The sequence below is a fragment of the Coccinella septempunctata genome, chromosome X (assembly GCF_907165205.1).
Source record: "Coccinella septempunctata chromosome X, icCocSept1.1, whole genome shotgun sequence".
Classification (NCBI taxonomy): Eukaryota; Metazoa; Arthropoda; class Insecta; order Coleoptera; family Coccinellidae; genus Coccinella; species Coccinella septempunctata.
In genome coordinates, this window is record NC_058198.1 from 18,995,355 (window position 1) to 19,012,160 (window position 16,806).

The 16,806-nt window shown below is 36.3% G+C and overlaps 1 protein-coding gene across 1 annotated transcript; it reads right to left on the reverse strand.

Annotated features, from left to right (window-relative positions):
* Nucleotides 1-13,794: 13,794 nt before the first annotated feature.
* On the reverse strand, nucleotides 13,795-15,897 carry LOC123321918. Its single transcript, XM_044909712.1, has 2 exons — nucleotides 15,755-15,897; nucleotides 13,795-15,694 (listed from the first exon to the last, which is right to left on the reverse strand). Exon 2 carries the CDS (start codon nucleotides 15,262-15,264, stop codon nucleotides 14,263-14,265), a length of 1,002 nt encoding a protein of 333 aa, XP_044765647.1. The 5' UTR covers nucleotides 15,265-15,694; nucleotides 15,755-15,897; the 3' UTR covers nucleotides 13,795-14,262.
* Nucleotides 15,898-16,806: the final 909 nt, after the last annotated feature.

A 16,806-nucleotide genomic window follows, 5' to 3' on the forward strand; every position in this document is an offset into this window, starting at 1 on the left:
CTTGTCTTCGGCTCGTAGCTACCAGGGTACGTTTGCTATTTTCCCTTAGAGAATATCTGGCGCTCGAGTACCCCGAGAAGAAGCCGTTAATTGGTTATTCAAAAAGTTTGTTCCTAATTCTAATAATTCTGAATCTTCAGCGATAACTTCTAGTACGCCTGAAGAATCGTTATCTGTCATTTGAACTTTGGGATTCTGGGTTTAAGGAAAGAGATTGATGGACTTACATCACCAAGATATGCATCCTAGGGTGTGTAGTTCCTTCTTCTTAATCGAAGTGGATCGAGTTGATGGTCTTCCTTCTGGTGAAGTGGGTAGAATTGATTCTCTGCTGGTTCGATGTGGTTTCTTGGTGATACCGCACAAAGACTTGATAGTCACCGGGAGTTCCTCGAACACTCTTCGAACAGCCTGGCCGGACGAGTCCGTATTCACTTATGGAAACTGATTTTAGTTTTTTTTTTCACTAAAACCCCGTTGCGATATCCTGTTCGGGCAGCGCCAGTTATGAATAACGTATCCGAAAGTCTGTTTTTAAAAAGAACTTATTTCTTTTTAGGTTTACCAATGATAATCAAAGGACAACTCGATTGAAAGGATATCGTTTTTATTTGTACAAAGAACAAGCAAGTGAATCTATCTAACGCTAGATATCAACTAAATATTATTCAAATTATGAAAACGGAAAAGAGTCACAATCGGTGGTCACGCCTTGTGTCGTCTTCCAGGAATCCTGGGTTTCGGGTTCCGATGCGATTCCGTGTTTCTTGTGGGAAACGGTCTCGTAACAATATATATACCTCTCGATAAACACAACACAGTAATGATAATCCCTCTTGTTGAAAGAAAAATTGTGGGAGAAATTCAATTTTATATTTCATAGTGATTAACGTAGAATATCAGTTGAAGTTGAGTCAAATCTGTCACAATGATAATATCTGTTGCCGAGAACAACTAAGTGTCAATTAATATTAATAATGTTCATAGTGCATGCAGATTCATAGCCTCATCAAGCGATGATTTGTTTTGACCTTCTGCTCAGAGGAGCGTAAACTCCAATTACTTGGAATTGTCAAAGCACGCGTTCGTTGTGTTCTTGTTTGTACAAGAACTTTTTTATGAGTGGTATTTTCTCGGAATGATGAGCGAGAGAAATCATCATTCCGAACAATACTCACGCCAAATTTTGGATTCAGCAATCGCCTCCGCTCTTCTTTCCGCAATTCAGTCGTTCTCGAAATGAGCTTACGCCTGAGCATCGGGTCATGAAGGCAGATATCTCTGAATCTTCGGCTCGTCGAATAAACGGATAACAGTGAATCAGCATCCAGATATCTAAAAATGGTTGAAACCATTTCTGCAGGTAAGGACCTGAAGGGATCCGATCTGCTTACGAAACATCCGGGCAAAACTCTGTAATCCATTTCACTAAGCATTCGTGAACAGACGAGTGAGTTTGAGGAATACTCAAGCTACGCTGGCATATATACTGGCCCGCCGTCACTACGTCCAATGAGCTGATAGAAGGTATCCCCTCCACTCGATAACTTTTCCGTCCGTGTGACGGTTCAGGGCAGTTCAGATCTATGGGAAGCAAATTAAGATAGGACTGACTCATTTCATAATGAGTACCACACCAGCAGAGTGCTTCCCTAACCGTAGAGGTGGACACGGGAACGAACGGAAATATTCTAGGAAGGGTAGCCACCCAAAAGTGCCTTCTGTACCCCCCAGGTATCCACACCAGCAGGATACGTTATTGACAGTATGGGTGGAATCAAGACTCTGGTATAGGAGGGGTGTAGACGGAGATTGATAATCCGATGATATAACGAAAAACGTTCCGATATAACTGAACTCAAACTGATGCTTTTCTATTACACGAGACTGAGAACTGTGAGCGCACTTGCAGATTCAAATAAAAATTCAAACTGTGGAAATAAAAACTGATGGGGTCCTATTAAGCCAGAATTCGTTAGGAGGGGATGTGAATTTTTGGTTGAATTAAGTTTATTTCGCTACAGAAATTTTTGGGTTTTATTACTACCAATAATACAAAATCTTCCTACCGCCTAGACAAGTATAATAAAACCCAAACCGAACTCCAAAACCTATAAAGCTCACGGAATGTTTCTGATCTAAGAATACCGAGAAAAGTAACTATTTATCGAATGATAAGTAGTTACCCTGTGTGATTTATGAAAGAATAAATGTATTTGATATGCAGGGTTTATTATTATTTAAAATATAATGGTGATTGGCAACGTTTCGGGCAGTACCTTTTTTCTAGCCTTTATAATTCATTTTGCCAATCACCATTATATTTTAAATAATAATAAACCCTGCATATCAAATACATTTATTTTTTCAGTAACTATTTAAGTACCTACCTAGTTAAATGAAGTAATTGCTGACAGTAATAGGCCGAAAGCCACTATGTACATTCTAATTATTTTTATTTTCAAGTTATAATCCAGTTAGCTCGAATTAATTTGATGCTTTTGTGTATTCATTTCTCAATTTTCAATATTTGAATCTTTGTTTTTAGAAAACCTGGCAGAAGAATACGAAGATGATCCTACTGATTCCAAAATTTCCTGATAGATTTAATGATAAATGAAAAATATTTCATATAGCAAAAGATTGAGTTATATATTTTTCTATTGACTCGGTCATTTTATATTTCATTTCTAAACGAATGCGATAATAATATTCGGTCAAATTCCGTTTATGTCCATATGGAAATTTTTAGGTTCTATATTTTATGAGCTCCACAAATACAAAATATGTGTTCCTACCAAGTATCACCTAGATAAGGTATAATAAAACCCAAACGAATTGAACAATGTTTAATTGTTGTTCTGGTCTATTTCACGGAAATAGACAGAACATCTTGGTTCAAATTTAAGAATGCCAAAAAATGTACCTATTTACTTATTTTATAAGGATGAGACGGACATTATTCTAATGGCAGCAATAAACCTATCTATATCTAGAGTATCTGAATCTGGGCATCCTACTTCCCTTCATTTCCAAGTTGTAACCCACTCGAGTCTAATAACAAATATGATGCCTTAGTGATCCCTTATTTGCCAATACTCATTTCATGTTGGAATTATTGCTTAGAAAAATAGATATTTTTGTAGAAGGAAAAGAAACAGAAAGAAAAATTATTTTTTATTGATTTTTCAATGTATTTTTCATTTCTGAATGGATTCAATCAATTGAACAATCGAATCGTCTACAAATTGAAACTGAGTCTTGAACGAATTCTTGAATTCCCTATCTTTTCGACTGTATTTTTTTAATCTATATATATACCTTTCGGAAAACACAACACAGTAATGATAATCCCTCTTGTTGAAAGAAAAATTGTGGGAGAAATTCAATTTTATATTTCATAGTGATTAACGTAGAATATCAGTTGAAGTTGAGTCAAATCTGTCACAATGATAATATCTGTTGCCGAGAAAAACTAAGTGTCAATTAATATTAATAATGTTCATAGTGCATGCAGATTCATAGCCTCATCAAGCGATGATTTGTTTTGACCTTCTGCTCAGAGGAGCGTAAACTCCAATTACTTGGAATTGTCAAAGCACGCGTTCGTTGTGTTCTTGTTTGTACAAGAACTTTTTTATGAGTGGTATTTTCTCGGAATGATGAGCGAGAGAAATCATCATTCCGAACAATACTCACGCCAAATTTTGGATTCAGCAATCGCCTCCGCTCTTCTTTCCGCAATTCAGTCGATCTCGAAATGAGCTTACGCCTGAGCATCGGGTCATGAAGGCAGATATCTTTGAATCTTCGGCTAGTCGAATAAACGGATAACAGTGAATCAGCATCCAGATATCTAAAAATGGTTGAAACCATTTCTGCAGGTAAGGACCTGAAGGGATCCGATCTGCTTACGAAACATCCGGGCAAAACTCTGTAATCCATTTCACTAAGCATTCGTGAACAGACGAGTGAGTCTGAGGAATACTCAAGCTACGCTGGCATATATACTGGCCCGCCGTCACTACGTCCAATGAGCTGATAGAAGATATCCCCTCCACTCGATAACTTTTCCGTCCGTGTGACGGTTCAGGGCAGTTCAGATCTATGGGAAGCAAATTAAGATAGGACTGACTCATTTCATAATGAGCACCACACCAGCAGAGTGCTTCCCTAACCGTAGAGGTGGACACGGGAACGAACGGAAATATTCTAGGAAGGGTAGCCACCCAAAAGTGCCTTCTGTACCCCCCAGGTATCCACACCAGAAGGATACGTTATTGACAGTATGGGTGGAATCAAGACTCTGGTATAGGAGGGGTGTAGACGGAGATTGATAATCCGATGATATAACGAAAAACGTTCCGATATAACTGAACTCAAACTGATGCTTTTCTATTACACGAGACTGAGAACTGTGAGCGCACTTGCAGATTCAAATAAAAATTCAAACTGTGGAAATAAAAACTGATGGGGTCCTATTAAGCCAGAATTCGTTAGGAGGGGATGTGAATTTTTGGTTAAATTGAGTTTATTTCGCTACAGAAATTTTTGGGTTTTATTACTACCAATAATACAAAATCTTCCTACCGCCTAGACAAGTATAATAAAACCCAAACCGAACTCCAGAACCTATAAAGCTCACGGAATGTTTCTGATCTAAGAATACCTAGAAAAGTAACTATTTAAGTACCTACCTAGTTAAATGAAGTAATTGCTGACAGTAATAGGCCGAAGGCCACTATGTACATTCTAATTATTTTTATTTTCAAGTTATAATGCAGTTAGCTCGAATTAATTTGATTCCTTTGTGTATTCATTTCTCAATTTTCAATATTTGAATCTTTGTTTTTAGAAAACCTGGCAGAAGAATACGAAGATGATCCTACTGATTCCAAAATATCCTGATAGATTTAATGATAAATGAAAAATATTTCATATAGCAAAAGATTGAGTTATATATTTTTCTATTGACTCGGTCATTTTATATTTCATTTCTAAACGAATGCGATAATAATATTCGGTCAAATTCGGTTTATGTCCATATGGAAATTTTTAGGTTCTATATTTTATGAGCTCCACAAATACAAAATATGTATTCCTACCAAGTATCACCTAGATAAGGTATAATAAAACCCAAACGAATTGAACAATGTTTAATTGTTGTTCTGGTCTATTTCACGGAAATAGACAGAACATCTTGGTTCAGATTTAAGAATGCCGACAAATGTACCTATTTACCTATTTTGTAAGGATGAGACGGACATTATTCTAATGGCAGCAATAAACCTATCTATATCTAGAGTATCTGAATCTGGGCATCCTACTTCCCTTCATTTCCAAGTTGTAACCCATTCAAGTCTAATGACAAATATGATGCCTTAGTGATCCCTTATTTGCCAATACTCATTTCATGTTGGAATTATTGCTTAGAAAAATAGATATTTTTGTAGAAGGAAAAGAAACAGAAAGAAAAATTATTTTTTATTGATTTTTCAATGTATTTTTCATTTCTGAATGGATTCAACAATCGAATCGTCTACAAATTGAAACTGAGTCTTGAACGAATTCTTGAATTCCCTATCTTTTCGACTGTATTTTTTTAATCTATATATATATAACTTTCGGAAAACACAACACAGCAATGATAATCCCTCTTGTTGAAAGAAAAATTGTGGGAGAAATTCAATTTTATATTTCATAGTGATTAACGTAGAATATCAGTTGAAGTTGAGTCAAATCTGTCACAATGATAATATCTGTTGCCGAGAACAACTAAGTGTCAATTAATATTAATAATGTTCATAGTGCATGCAGATTCATAGCCTCATCAAGCGATGATTTGTTTTGACCTTCTGCTCAGAGGAGCGTAAACTCCAATTACTTGGAATTGTCAAAGCACGCGTTCGTTGTGTTCTTGTTCGGCTCGTCGAATAAACTGATAACAGTGAATCAGCATCCAGATATCTAAAAATGGTTGAAACCATTTCTGCAGGTAAGGACCTGAAGGGATCCGATCTGCTTACGAAACATCCGGGCAAAACTCTGTAATCCATTTCACTAAGCATTCGTGAACAGACGAGTGAGTCTGAGGAATACTCAAGCTACGCTGGCATATATACTGGCCCGCCGTCACTACGTCCAATGAGCTGATAGAAGGTATCCCCTCCACTCGATAACTTTTCCGTCCGTGTGACGGTTCAGGGCAGTTCAGATCTATGGGAAGCAAATTAAGATAGGACTGACTCATTTCATAATGATTTGAGCTTGCTATGCCACTCGCATTGAACGAAGCAAATATTGGATGCTTCTTAATATTTCCAACGATTATGTTTTCGATAATAATCGAATTATCTCTGCTTCTCTCATGCTCACTAATCATTCGGGGATTCGAATGATTACTGCAAAATAATTTCTCATGTTCATTCTCCTCAATTCATCAATAGGTATATGTAACAAACAAAAAAAGTGAATTTGTACGATTTGGATAGGAAAAATGTATACAAAATTTTCTCGATAAACTATGGGGAAAATTAACTTTGATATCAATACAAAATCAGTGAAAACAAACATAACACCAATGATTGGGTGAAGGTAACGAACAGACGGAAAAAACGAGGTCGCTACTAGTCATGGCATCTTATGAGGGTGTTGACACTGCACGTCTCAAATTTGAAACCAAATACTACTTCGATAGATTTTCATAACTTTCTGCTGAAAACATTTACAGATGTAAAGTGTGTAAAGGCTTTTTCTCGGGGTACTCGAGCGCCAGCTATTCTCTAAGGGAAAATAGCAAACCTACCCTGGTAGCTACGAGCCGAAGACAAGATTCCTCGGTGTCTGGGGTGTTAGCGATAACCAGTGAAAGTACAGGGTGGGCAAATTTCGATGTTTTAGCACTACAGCTTTTAAACCAGAGGAGATAGACAAAATCTGATACCCCATTCTCGTTCTCTTTTCCTGAGAAACTAACAATAGTAGTAGTCATTTTTGGCCACTTTCTTTTGTTTTCGACTTATAAGCAAAAAGTGGAAAAATGGCGATATCGAAATAAATTTATATCTCCGCTAATATTGATGACAGAGCTCTGAAATTGAAACATTATACAGGCACTTTTTTACGTAGAATCCAGTGGCGTGCTCGCCTTTTTAGCAGGATTTTTAATTACGAAGCTATGACCCAAAGTTATGTTTTTTTAAATGGGAACACTAGTTTTCTGTGCAATTTTTTGAAAGCTTGATTTTTGCTGATTTCAAAAATATATAACATCATATGGTTTGTATCAATATAAATAATAGAAAATGGTCAAAAACACTTTTTCCAAATATTTCTGTGGTTCCAACTTTTGACGAGCACAGAAAAATAGAGTTTCCCATAACAAAAGCAGTCTCCTTCCGGCAATGTCATTCTTTCTATGCTTTTTACCAATTTTCACAAAATTTGAATCAAGATATATTTCATAAATTTTCATAATAATGAAAGGACATATAAAAAGAGACACTGGTAATCATACGATGCTATATTTTTCTATGCTCATCAAAAGTTGAAACCATAGAAATATTGAGAAAAAAGGTTTTTGACCATTTTCTGTTATTTATATTGATACAAAACATATAATGTTATATATTTTTGAAATCAGTAAAAATTAAGCTTTCAAAAAATTGCACACAAAACTAGTGTTCCCATTTAAAAAAACATAACTTTGGGTCATAGCTTCGTAATTAAAAAACCTGCTAAAAAGGCGAGCACGCCACTGGATTCTACGTAAAAAAGTGCTTGTATAATGTTTCAATTTCAGAGCTCTATCATCAATATTAGCGGAGATATAAATTTATTTCGATATCGCCATTTTTTCACTTTTTGCTTATAACTCGAAAACAAAAGAAAGTGGCCAAAAATGACTACTACTATTGTTAGTTTCTCAGAAAAAGAGAACGAGAATGGGGTATCAGATTTCGTGTATCTCCTCTGGTTTAAAAACTGTAGTGCTAAAACATCGAAATTTGCCCACCCTGTACACAAATTATATTTGTCGACTCGTACAAGGAAACACAAATGGCACTATTATAAAATTCGTGAAGTGAGAGACTCGAGATCGGTAAATCTACAGGGGAAAAACGGACGGAATGAAACAAGATCCAATCTCGAACGTTATACGAGGTTTACGGACGTGTACGCCAGCTAGAACCTAAAACGCACACTTAACGGGCAGGCACCGGACATCAGCCAGGTTAGGGGATGAAAGAATTACGACGACACAGAATTACGACAGCTAACCCTTAGGCGTGTTCGGGACTCCCCGGGTATCCACACCAGCAGAGTGCTTCCCTAACCGTAGAGGTGGATACGGGAACGAACGGAAATATTCTAGGAAGGGTAGCCACCCCAAAGTGCCTTCTGTACCCCCCAGGTATCCACACCAGCAGGATACGTTATTGACAGTATGGGTGGAATCAAGACTCTGGTATAGGAGAGGTGTAGACGGGGACTGATAATCCGATGATATAACGAAAAACGTTCGGATATAACTAAACTCAAACTGATGCTTTTCTATTACACGAGACTGAGAACTGTGAGCGCACTTGCAGATTCAAATAAAAATTCAAACTGTGGAAATAGAAACTGATGGGGTCCTATTTAGCCAGAATTGGTTAGGAGGGGATGTGAATTTTTGGTTAAATTAAGTTTATTTCGCTACAGAAATTTTTGGGTTTTATTACTACCAATAATACAAAATCTTCCTACCGCCTAGACAAGTATAATAAAACCCAAACCGAACTCCAGAACCTATAAAACTCACGGAATGTCCAAAAAACTAATTAGGTATGAGGGGACCAAGTATCTGGGTTTCTGATCTGAGAATACTGAAAAAAGTAACTATTTAAGTACCTACCTAGTTAAATGAAGTAATTGCTGACAGTAATAGGCCGAAGGCCACTATGTACATTCTTATTATTTTTATTTTCAAGTTATAATCCATTTAGCTCGAATTAATTTGATGCTTTTGTGTATTCATTTCTCAATTTTCAATATTTGAATCTTTGTTTTAAGAAAACCTGGCAGAAGAATACGAAGATGATCCTACTGATTCTAAAATTTCCTGATAGCTTTAATGTTAAATGAAAAATATTTCATATAGCAAAAGATTGAGTTATATATTTTTCTATTGACTCAGTCATTTCATATTTCATTTCTAAACGAATGCGATAATAATATTCGGTCGAATTCGGTTTATGTCCGAAATAACAAATATGATGCCTTAGTGTATTCATCCCTTATTTGCCAATACTCATTTCATGTTGTAATTATTGCTTAGAAAAATAGATATTTTTGTAGAAGGAAAAGAAACAGAAAGAAAAATTATTTTTTATTGATTTTTCAATGTATTTTTCATTTCTGAATGGATTAAATTAATTCAACAATCGAATCGTCTACAGTTATTGAAACTGAGTCTTGAACGAATTCTCGAATTCCCTATCTTTTCGACTGTATTTTTCAAATCTATATATATACCTCTCGATAAACACAACACAGTAATTATAATCCCTCTTGTTGAAAGAAAAATTGTGGGAGAAATTCAATTTTATATTTCATAGTGATTAACGTAGAATATCAGTTGAAGTTGAGTCAAATCTGTCACAATGATAATATCTGTTGCCGAGAACAACTAAGTGTTGCTAGATCCTGGTTTTGTCCAGAAAACTTGTCGATTTGTTGGAAATTTTGGATTATTAGTGATCGGTTGATTAATGGGGTATGGAAAACCTTTTTCATTAGGAATTCGTGCAGAAGTATTATTATAATTTTGCTGACTGAAAGTAGGGGTATTATTATAGTTTTGCTGACTGAAAGTAGGTTTTTGATAAACAAATAAATTCTCTCTATTTGATCTACTATTTTGTTGTCGATAAATTGGTTTTTTATCATTATCCTGAGTTTCTCTTAAGAATTCACAATATTCCCACTCTTGCTTTCTATTATCGTAAAATTTGCATCTGTTTATACATTCTTCAAGAGTTTAAGATTCGAAATTGCTTAAATATGACCGATATGGTTCTAAGAGTCCAATTTGGAAAGTTTTGAGGGCTAATTTTTCTACATCTTTTTTTTTTGTAAAGCAAATAATTTGGATCTTGTGTATTGAGTGTTAGGTATTGTAAAAGGTCATTCAAGTTCTTTGAAATTCTACTGTAAAAGTCGAAATAATTTTCGTTCTTTTTCTGAACGGATTGCGTTAATGCAGAAATCAATAGGTCTTCATTTCGTTGATCTCTGTATCTTTGCAATAATGATCGTCTGATAGTGATCCAATCCGTAGCATTTTGGAAAGAAATGAAATCTCTCGCTTCTCCTTTAATTTTTGATCTTATTGTGAAATTCAAGGCGTAAGTAAGGTCTGGAGTTAACCTTCCTTGGAGATGTATAAAAAGGTTGTCTATTTCATTGATAAATATTGATAAATTTTGACCTGGAGAAAATTCAGGTATTAAGTTTGTGCTGGGACGAGGGTTTACGAATAATTGATGTAGGATTCAGAGAAAATATTGACTGACAGAAATCCTCAATTTATTGAATCTAAAAAACGTTGATCACATTATTCACAAATTTGACAATCTACAAAATTATCTATCTTACCTAAAAAACGTTGACCAAGCTCAAGAGTGGTATCTCACCGTTATGACAGTAAGTTTATAATCAAATGAACTCAATAGAAGGCTCAATGTAATAAAAATTCAATAATTAAGATTCGCTCTTCAAGAAGATGTCGACTTGTGAAAATGATTAAACTAATTCAGCGAACAAAAGAAAAAACCGCCACACATGGACAAGTGATAAGATTTCCACAACATTAAGATTTTGATGAAATGGAGCGCCTGGCTTTCAGACAACCCATCATACACATATTAAGCAGGATGTCTCTGTACAACTTTAACCCCTTCCATCCTGTGCAAGGATAAATTAGGAAAAACTAATTTTCGGCAGCATAGGTCGGAACAGCATAAGTTTTTAAGTGGGACGAGTGAAAAATTCCGCGTTCTTCACCAGTTTTCGGAGATACCAAAACATAAGTATGATCATGAATTTTCTTTTTTATTTTGAATGGACCCTCAAAAAGGAGCAGAAACTTTTTTATTTCTGATTTTATTGCAGAGGACGTGTTATTAGCTTTGAGGAGTACAAGATCTCCTACATTGTAAGTGGTGAATCTCTTACCAGGATGACGAAGAGCCCTTTTGGCAGCTTTCTTAGAGAGACATACCGATGCAAGCCTTAACTTTGTATCCAAAGTTGGCTCGATCCTACCTTCCTGTGGGATGAGCTCATCAGGTAGTAACTTCAGCCGAGGTCCACCGATCTGGAGTTCACTTGGTGAGTATCCTGTAGATTCGTGAACTATTTCATTCAAAATTTCTTGAATTTTAGGAACCTCAAATGCCCAACGAGAGTGTCGCTGGGAGCAGTAAGTCCGGAACAACCTTCCCAACTCCTTCATCACTCGTTCGGAGGGATTTGCCTGAGGGTGACGAACAGAGGTATATATAACTTGTATATTTTCATTTTTAAAAGTACTTTGCCAAAGTTTCGAGGTGAACTGAGTTCCTCGGTCACACAATATACGATTCACGGGCCCATACAAAGGAAGATAATCTTTTACTATCCTTAATACAAGTGAACGTGTTGTGGCCTTTTTTATAGGCATTAACACAACATACTTTGTGAAAAGATTCAGTACTACAAATAAATATTGTGCACCCCCTCTAGATTTTATTAAAGGACCGAATAGATCCACTGCAATTATGTCGTTTCGATTGGTCGGAATGACGTTATTTTGAGGGGGAGACGATAAAACAGAATGTTTTGTTCGTTGACAAAGATCGCAGCATTTTATATATTTTTTTATCTGACGGTAAAGATTTGTAACCCACACTTCAGTACGCATAAAAATCCAGGTTTTGTACACTCCATAATGTCCCAGAGTCGAATGATAAGCGTCCACGAATTTTTGAACTAACTCCTGTGGAACGCATAATAAAAATCTTTCACTTATGTTATCCCTTTTATAGAGAATTCCATCCCATATCAAGAAATATTTACTAAGTCTTTCCTCTCCACCGCCCGATAATTTATGAATCAGAGACGACAACTTACCATCCATCACCTGGTATTCTTTGATATTTTTAAGTACGTTCATGAACTCACTGCAGAATTGGAGCTTGGAAACTGTGAAGCATTTCTCCGTGGGAATCGGCAATTGCACACAAGCGTGGCGCGAAAGCGCATCAGCCTGTATATTTTCGCGTCCAGGAATATGTTCTATGTCAAAAGTGAATTCTTGGAGAGCTAGAGCCCACCGTGTTATTCTAGGGGTTAATAAACGACAACTTTGTATATAGATTATTGCCTTACAGTCAGTATGCAGGGTGAATTTATTACACAGAAGATAAATTCTCCACTTCTGTAATACCCAAAGTGCCGCCAGTACTTCTTTTTCATAAGCACTATATCGCTTTTCCCTCTCCAACAGGAGTCGAGACGCACACGAAACCACCTTTCTTTCCCCATTTATCATCTGAAAAAGAATACCTGCAATACCATTATCACTGGCAACAGTCTGTACATGCCAAGGTTCATTTGGATCAGGGTGGTAAAGTAACACTGCATTTTGTAATTCCGCTTTCAAGTTCAGAAAAGAATTTTCTTCCACATCTGTCCATCTCCATGCAACTTTTTTATGCAATAAAGCCGTTAGTGGTGCAGAAATTTCCCAAAATCTGGGGGTGAAAATTCTGTCATATTGACAAAACCCCAGGAACTTTTGTAGTTCCTTCACACTTGTTGGTCTTTTATAATCAACCAAAGCTTGGATCCGGCAGGCATCAGGTTTGACTCCCTGACTCGTGAGTAAAAACCCCAAGTAAGTTATTTCAGACCTAAAAAAATTACATTTATCAAGTCTCAAGGTAAGTCCAGCCTCCGTTAAGCGTTCAAAAACAAGAGACAAATGCACAAGATGCTCTTCAATGTCTTTTGACATTATCAAAATGTCATCAACGAACGTTACCACGAAATCCTGAAAACTAGGACCCAAAACTTTATCCATGCACCGAGTAAAAGCGCTGGTAGCATTTTTTATTCCGAACGGAAGAACACGAAATTGATAGGTTTTAGTTCCAAGCATAAATCCAGTATACTTCTTGGAATTCTCCTCCAAAGGACACTGCCAGTAACCGTGTGTCAAATCTAAACTCGACATGACAGTTTTCCCTGATAACTGTTTGATTATTTCATCAATCGGTTTAGGTACTTCAAACTCAGACTCCATTACTTTATTAATGTGCCTGCCATCGAGACAGACTCTCACTGAACCATCTTTTTTAACAGTTGTCATTATGGGCGATATATATTTGGGTGAGGCCCTTTCAATAACTCCCCACTGCAGCATTTCATCTACAGTTTTTTGTACAGCAGACCGATGTGCCATGGGTATTGGATAGGGTTTGATGAAAAATTCTTCTGAATTCGTTACCTTGATTGTGTGAAAATATTCTGAAGTCCGTCCAGGAATATCAGAAAACAGAGCATCAAACTCTGTCAGTATCTTTTGAAATTTCGATCTGTGATTTAGCGGAAGTTGACAATTTTCTACTGTTTTTTCAAAACGATTCCCAGATTCCAACCTGGTATCTAATGTTGAGATGCTTTCAATGCCATTTTTCGATTTTATTTTTAATGTTGAGAGAGCGAGTGTTTCTGAAGGTGCAAAATTGTGGTGAATATCGATCTCTGGAACATTGTAGGTTCCTTTCATCGAATGAAATACCAAAACATTCTCAGATAATTTCACATCAACTCGAAGAAAACGCAGCAAATCACATCCCAATATAACTGGATGAATTAGACCCGGAATGATCAAGAACTCGAAACAAAGTGACATTGATTGTACAGAAAAACTTAATTGAGCTTGCATGGTGAATTTCTGAAGCTTGGTTTTAAAAGCTCCAACTACCCTTATACCTGTAACTGGAAAATGAGGAATAGAACTGTGAGATCCTCCGATCTGATTCCATGTATCAAGTGAGATAGCACAGACTCTACTTCCTGTATCAACCAACGCAGCGAACTTGTAACCATACAAATTTATTAAAATAAGTGGACACCTATCATCATTTAATGAATGATCATAGTCACATTCCTCCATCAGTAAGTCAGGTAAAGGATTATTACTTATCTGAATAGATTTTTCCCCCACAAGATTCCCTAGTGGGGGATTTCCCCGTTTCCCTGTTCTTGGGTCTCAGCTTCCAAAACCGAAATTGTTTTATTCGAAAAGACTCTCTCACCCTGTCTGTTCGAGGTGGTGAAGCCATACCTGTGCGAGTTAGGATTCTTAGTTGTGTTCTCTGTATTAGCGAAATTGATCTTTTTTTGAAAATTTTGAGAATTACTAGGTTTATTTTTGAAGTAATGGTCAGCTTGCCTCAAACGAGAAACTGCATCAGAAAAAGTGGTACAGCCCAAAAGAGAGCTTGCAACATTAGGAGGAAAATGTGGTGCTATCAAGTCAATCAACTCGATGACTGTATATGGCGGTTGTAAATGTTTTGCAGCACCTATCCAATAGTTAAAGTGATCCGTGAATAGACCAGAAACATACTCACTATTTTCCAATTTTTCTTTTATCTTATACTGCCTTTTCCTATCCCAAAAATGACTCAAAAATTCGGTTTTAAATTGGGAATAATTGCTGAAGTAATTTGAATATGCTTCCCACCAAAGCTTTGCTGAACCCTTGAATGATTTGCATAGTAAAATTCTGATATTATTAAAAGAGATAGCATTAACATTTATCCCGTTTTCCAGAAACTGAAGAAATTCTGGAGCCTGCACATGACTCTCCCCATCAAAATCAGGTACAAGTTTACTTAGATCTCCCAAACCAAATAAATTATCGTTCATAGTTAAATTTGAAATTTGTTGTTGTCCTGAATAATGAGCAGTCTGTACATTCAACCCAGGAAGACACTGAGGTAAGTTAAAATTGGAACTTAAATTTGATTTGACGTTTATATTTCTTTCAGAGACACCCTGTATACGTGAACCAGATTGAACGCGTGCATGTCCACGTATGTTATTCGCTAGATTTTCAGTATCAAGATTATCAGTATTAATCAAATCAACCCCAGGAACATCCTGCATAAAATAATTATTTTCTTGATCTCCACTTCTAGCTTGATCAACTTGTACATTATTAAGGGTCATTCTCACTGTATCATTAACAATTTTTCAAATAAACATATCAAACATTCTAGACTTATCCTTTTCATGTTGATTTTCAAGGTTGAACATTCGTCTCCTTGAGTGGTGTGAATACTTAACTTGTTTGGGTGTTCTTGAATCACTTTCCTTCACCTTTGGGACAGCTCCATGTTCCTGATTTTCCTGTTTCCCGTTTTCTTTCCTTTCAGTACGTACCGCCGGAGACAGGGCTCGTGCATTTTCAGTGATGTCGTCCTGTAGCTGGTCTTTCTCCATATTTTTTCTGACACTTCGTAGGTGGTAATTTTCTCTCCTACTATCCATTTATTCGACCTAAGTTGGGCTCCAAGATGTGCTGGGACGAGGGTTTACGAATAATTGATGTAGGATTCAGAGAAAATATTGACTGACAGAAATCCTCAATTTATTGAATCTAAAAAACGTTGATCACATTATTCACAAATTTGAAAATCTACAAAATTATCTATCTTACCTAAAAAACGTTGACCAAGCTCAAGAGTGGTATCTCACCGTTATGACAGTAAGTTTATAATCAAATGAACTCAATAGAAGGCTCAATGTAATAAAAATTCAATAATTAAGATTCGCTCTTCAAGAAGATGTCGACTTGTGAAAATGATTAAACTAATTCAGCGAACAAAAGAAAAAACCGCCACACATGGACAAGTGATAAGATTTCCACAACATTAAGATTTTGATGAAATGGAGCGCCTGGCTTTCAGACAACCCATCATACACATATTATACAGGATGTCTCTGTACAAGTTCAAAAGCAATTGTATGTCTTGCCTTGACATTGCGTCAACTACAGGTGGGTTAGAAGAAGTTTGGTTATTCATTTCGAGGTTCTCAAAATTTCTTCTTGAAGGATATGGTTGGAATCTTCTATTTCTAATTGATTGATTGTTCGAAAAATTTTTTTCTAATTCTAATTGGTTATTCAAAAAGTTTGTTCCTAATTCTAATAATTCTGAATCTTCAGCGATAACTTCTAGTACGCCTGAAGAATCGTTATCTGTCATTTGAACTTTGGGATTCTGGGTTTAAGGAAAGAGATTGATGGACTTACATCACCAAGATATGCATCCTAGGGTGTGTAGTTCCTTCTTCTTAATCGAAGTGGATCGAGTTGATGGTCTTCCTTCTGGTGAAGTGGGTAGAATTGATTCTCTGCTGGTTCGATGTGGTTTCTTGGTGATACCGCACAAAGACTTGATAGTCACCGGGAGTTCCTCGAACACTCTTCGAACAGCCTGGCCGGACGAGTCCGTATTCACTTATGGAAACTGATTTTATTTTATTTTTCACTAAAACCCCGTTGCGATATCCTGTTCGGGCAGCGCCAGTTATGAATAACGTATCCGAAAGTCTATTTTTAAAAAGAACTTATTTCTTTTTAGGGTTACCAATGATAATTAAAGGACAACTCGATAGAAAGGATATCGTTTTTATTTGTACAAAGAACAAGCAAGAGAATCTATCTAACGCTAGACCTCAACTAACTATTATTCAAATTATGAAAAC

Excerpts from the sequence above, each read along its gene's own strand:
- LOC123321918 (XM_044909712.1), bottom strand. The coding sequence starts at position 15,264 with ATGACCCTTAATAATGTACAAGTTGATCAAGCTAGAAGTGGAGATCAA.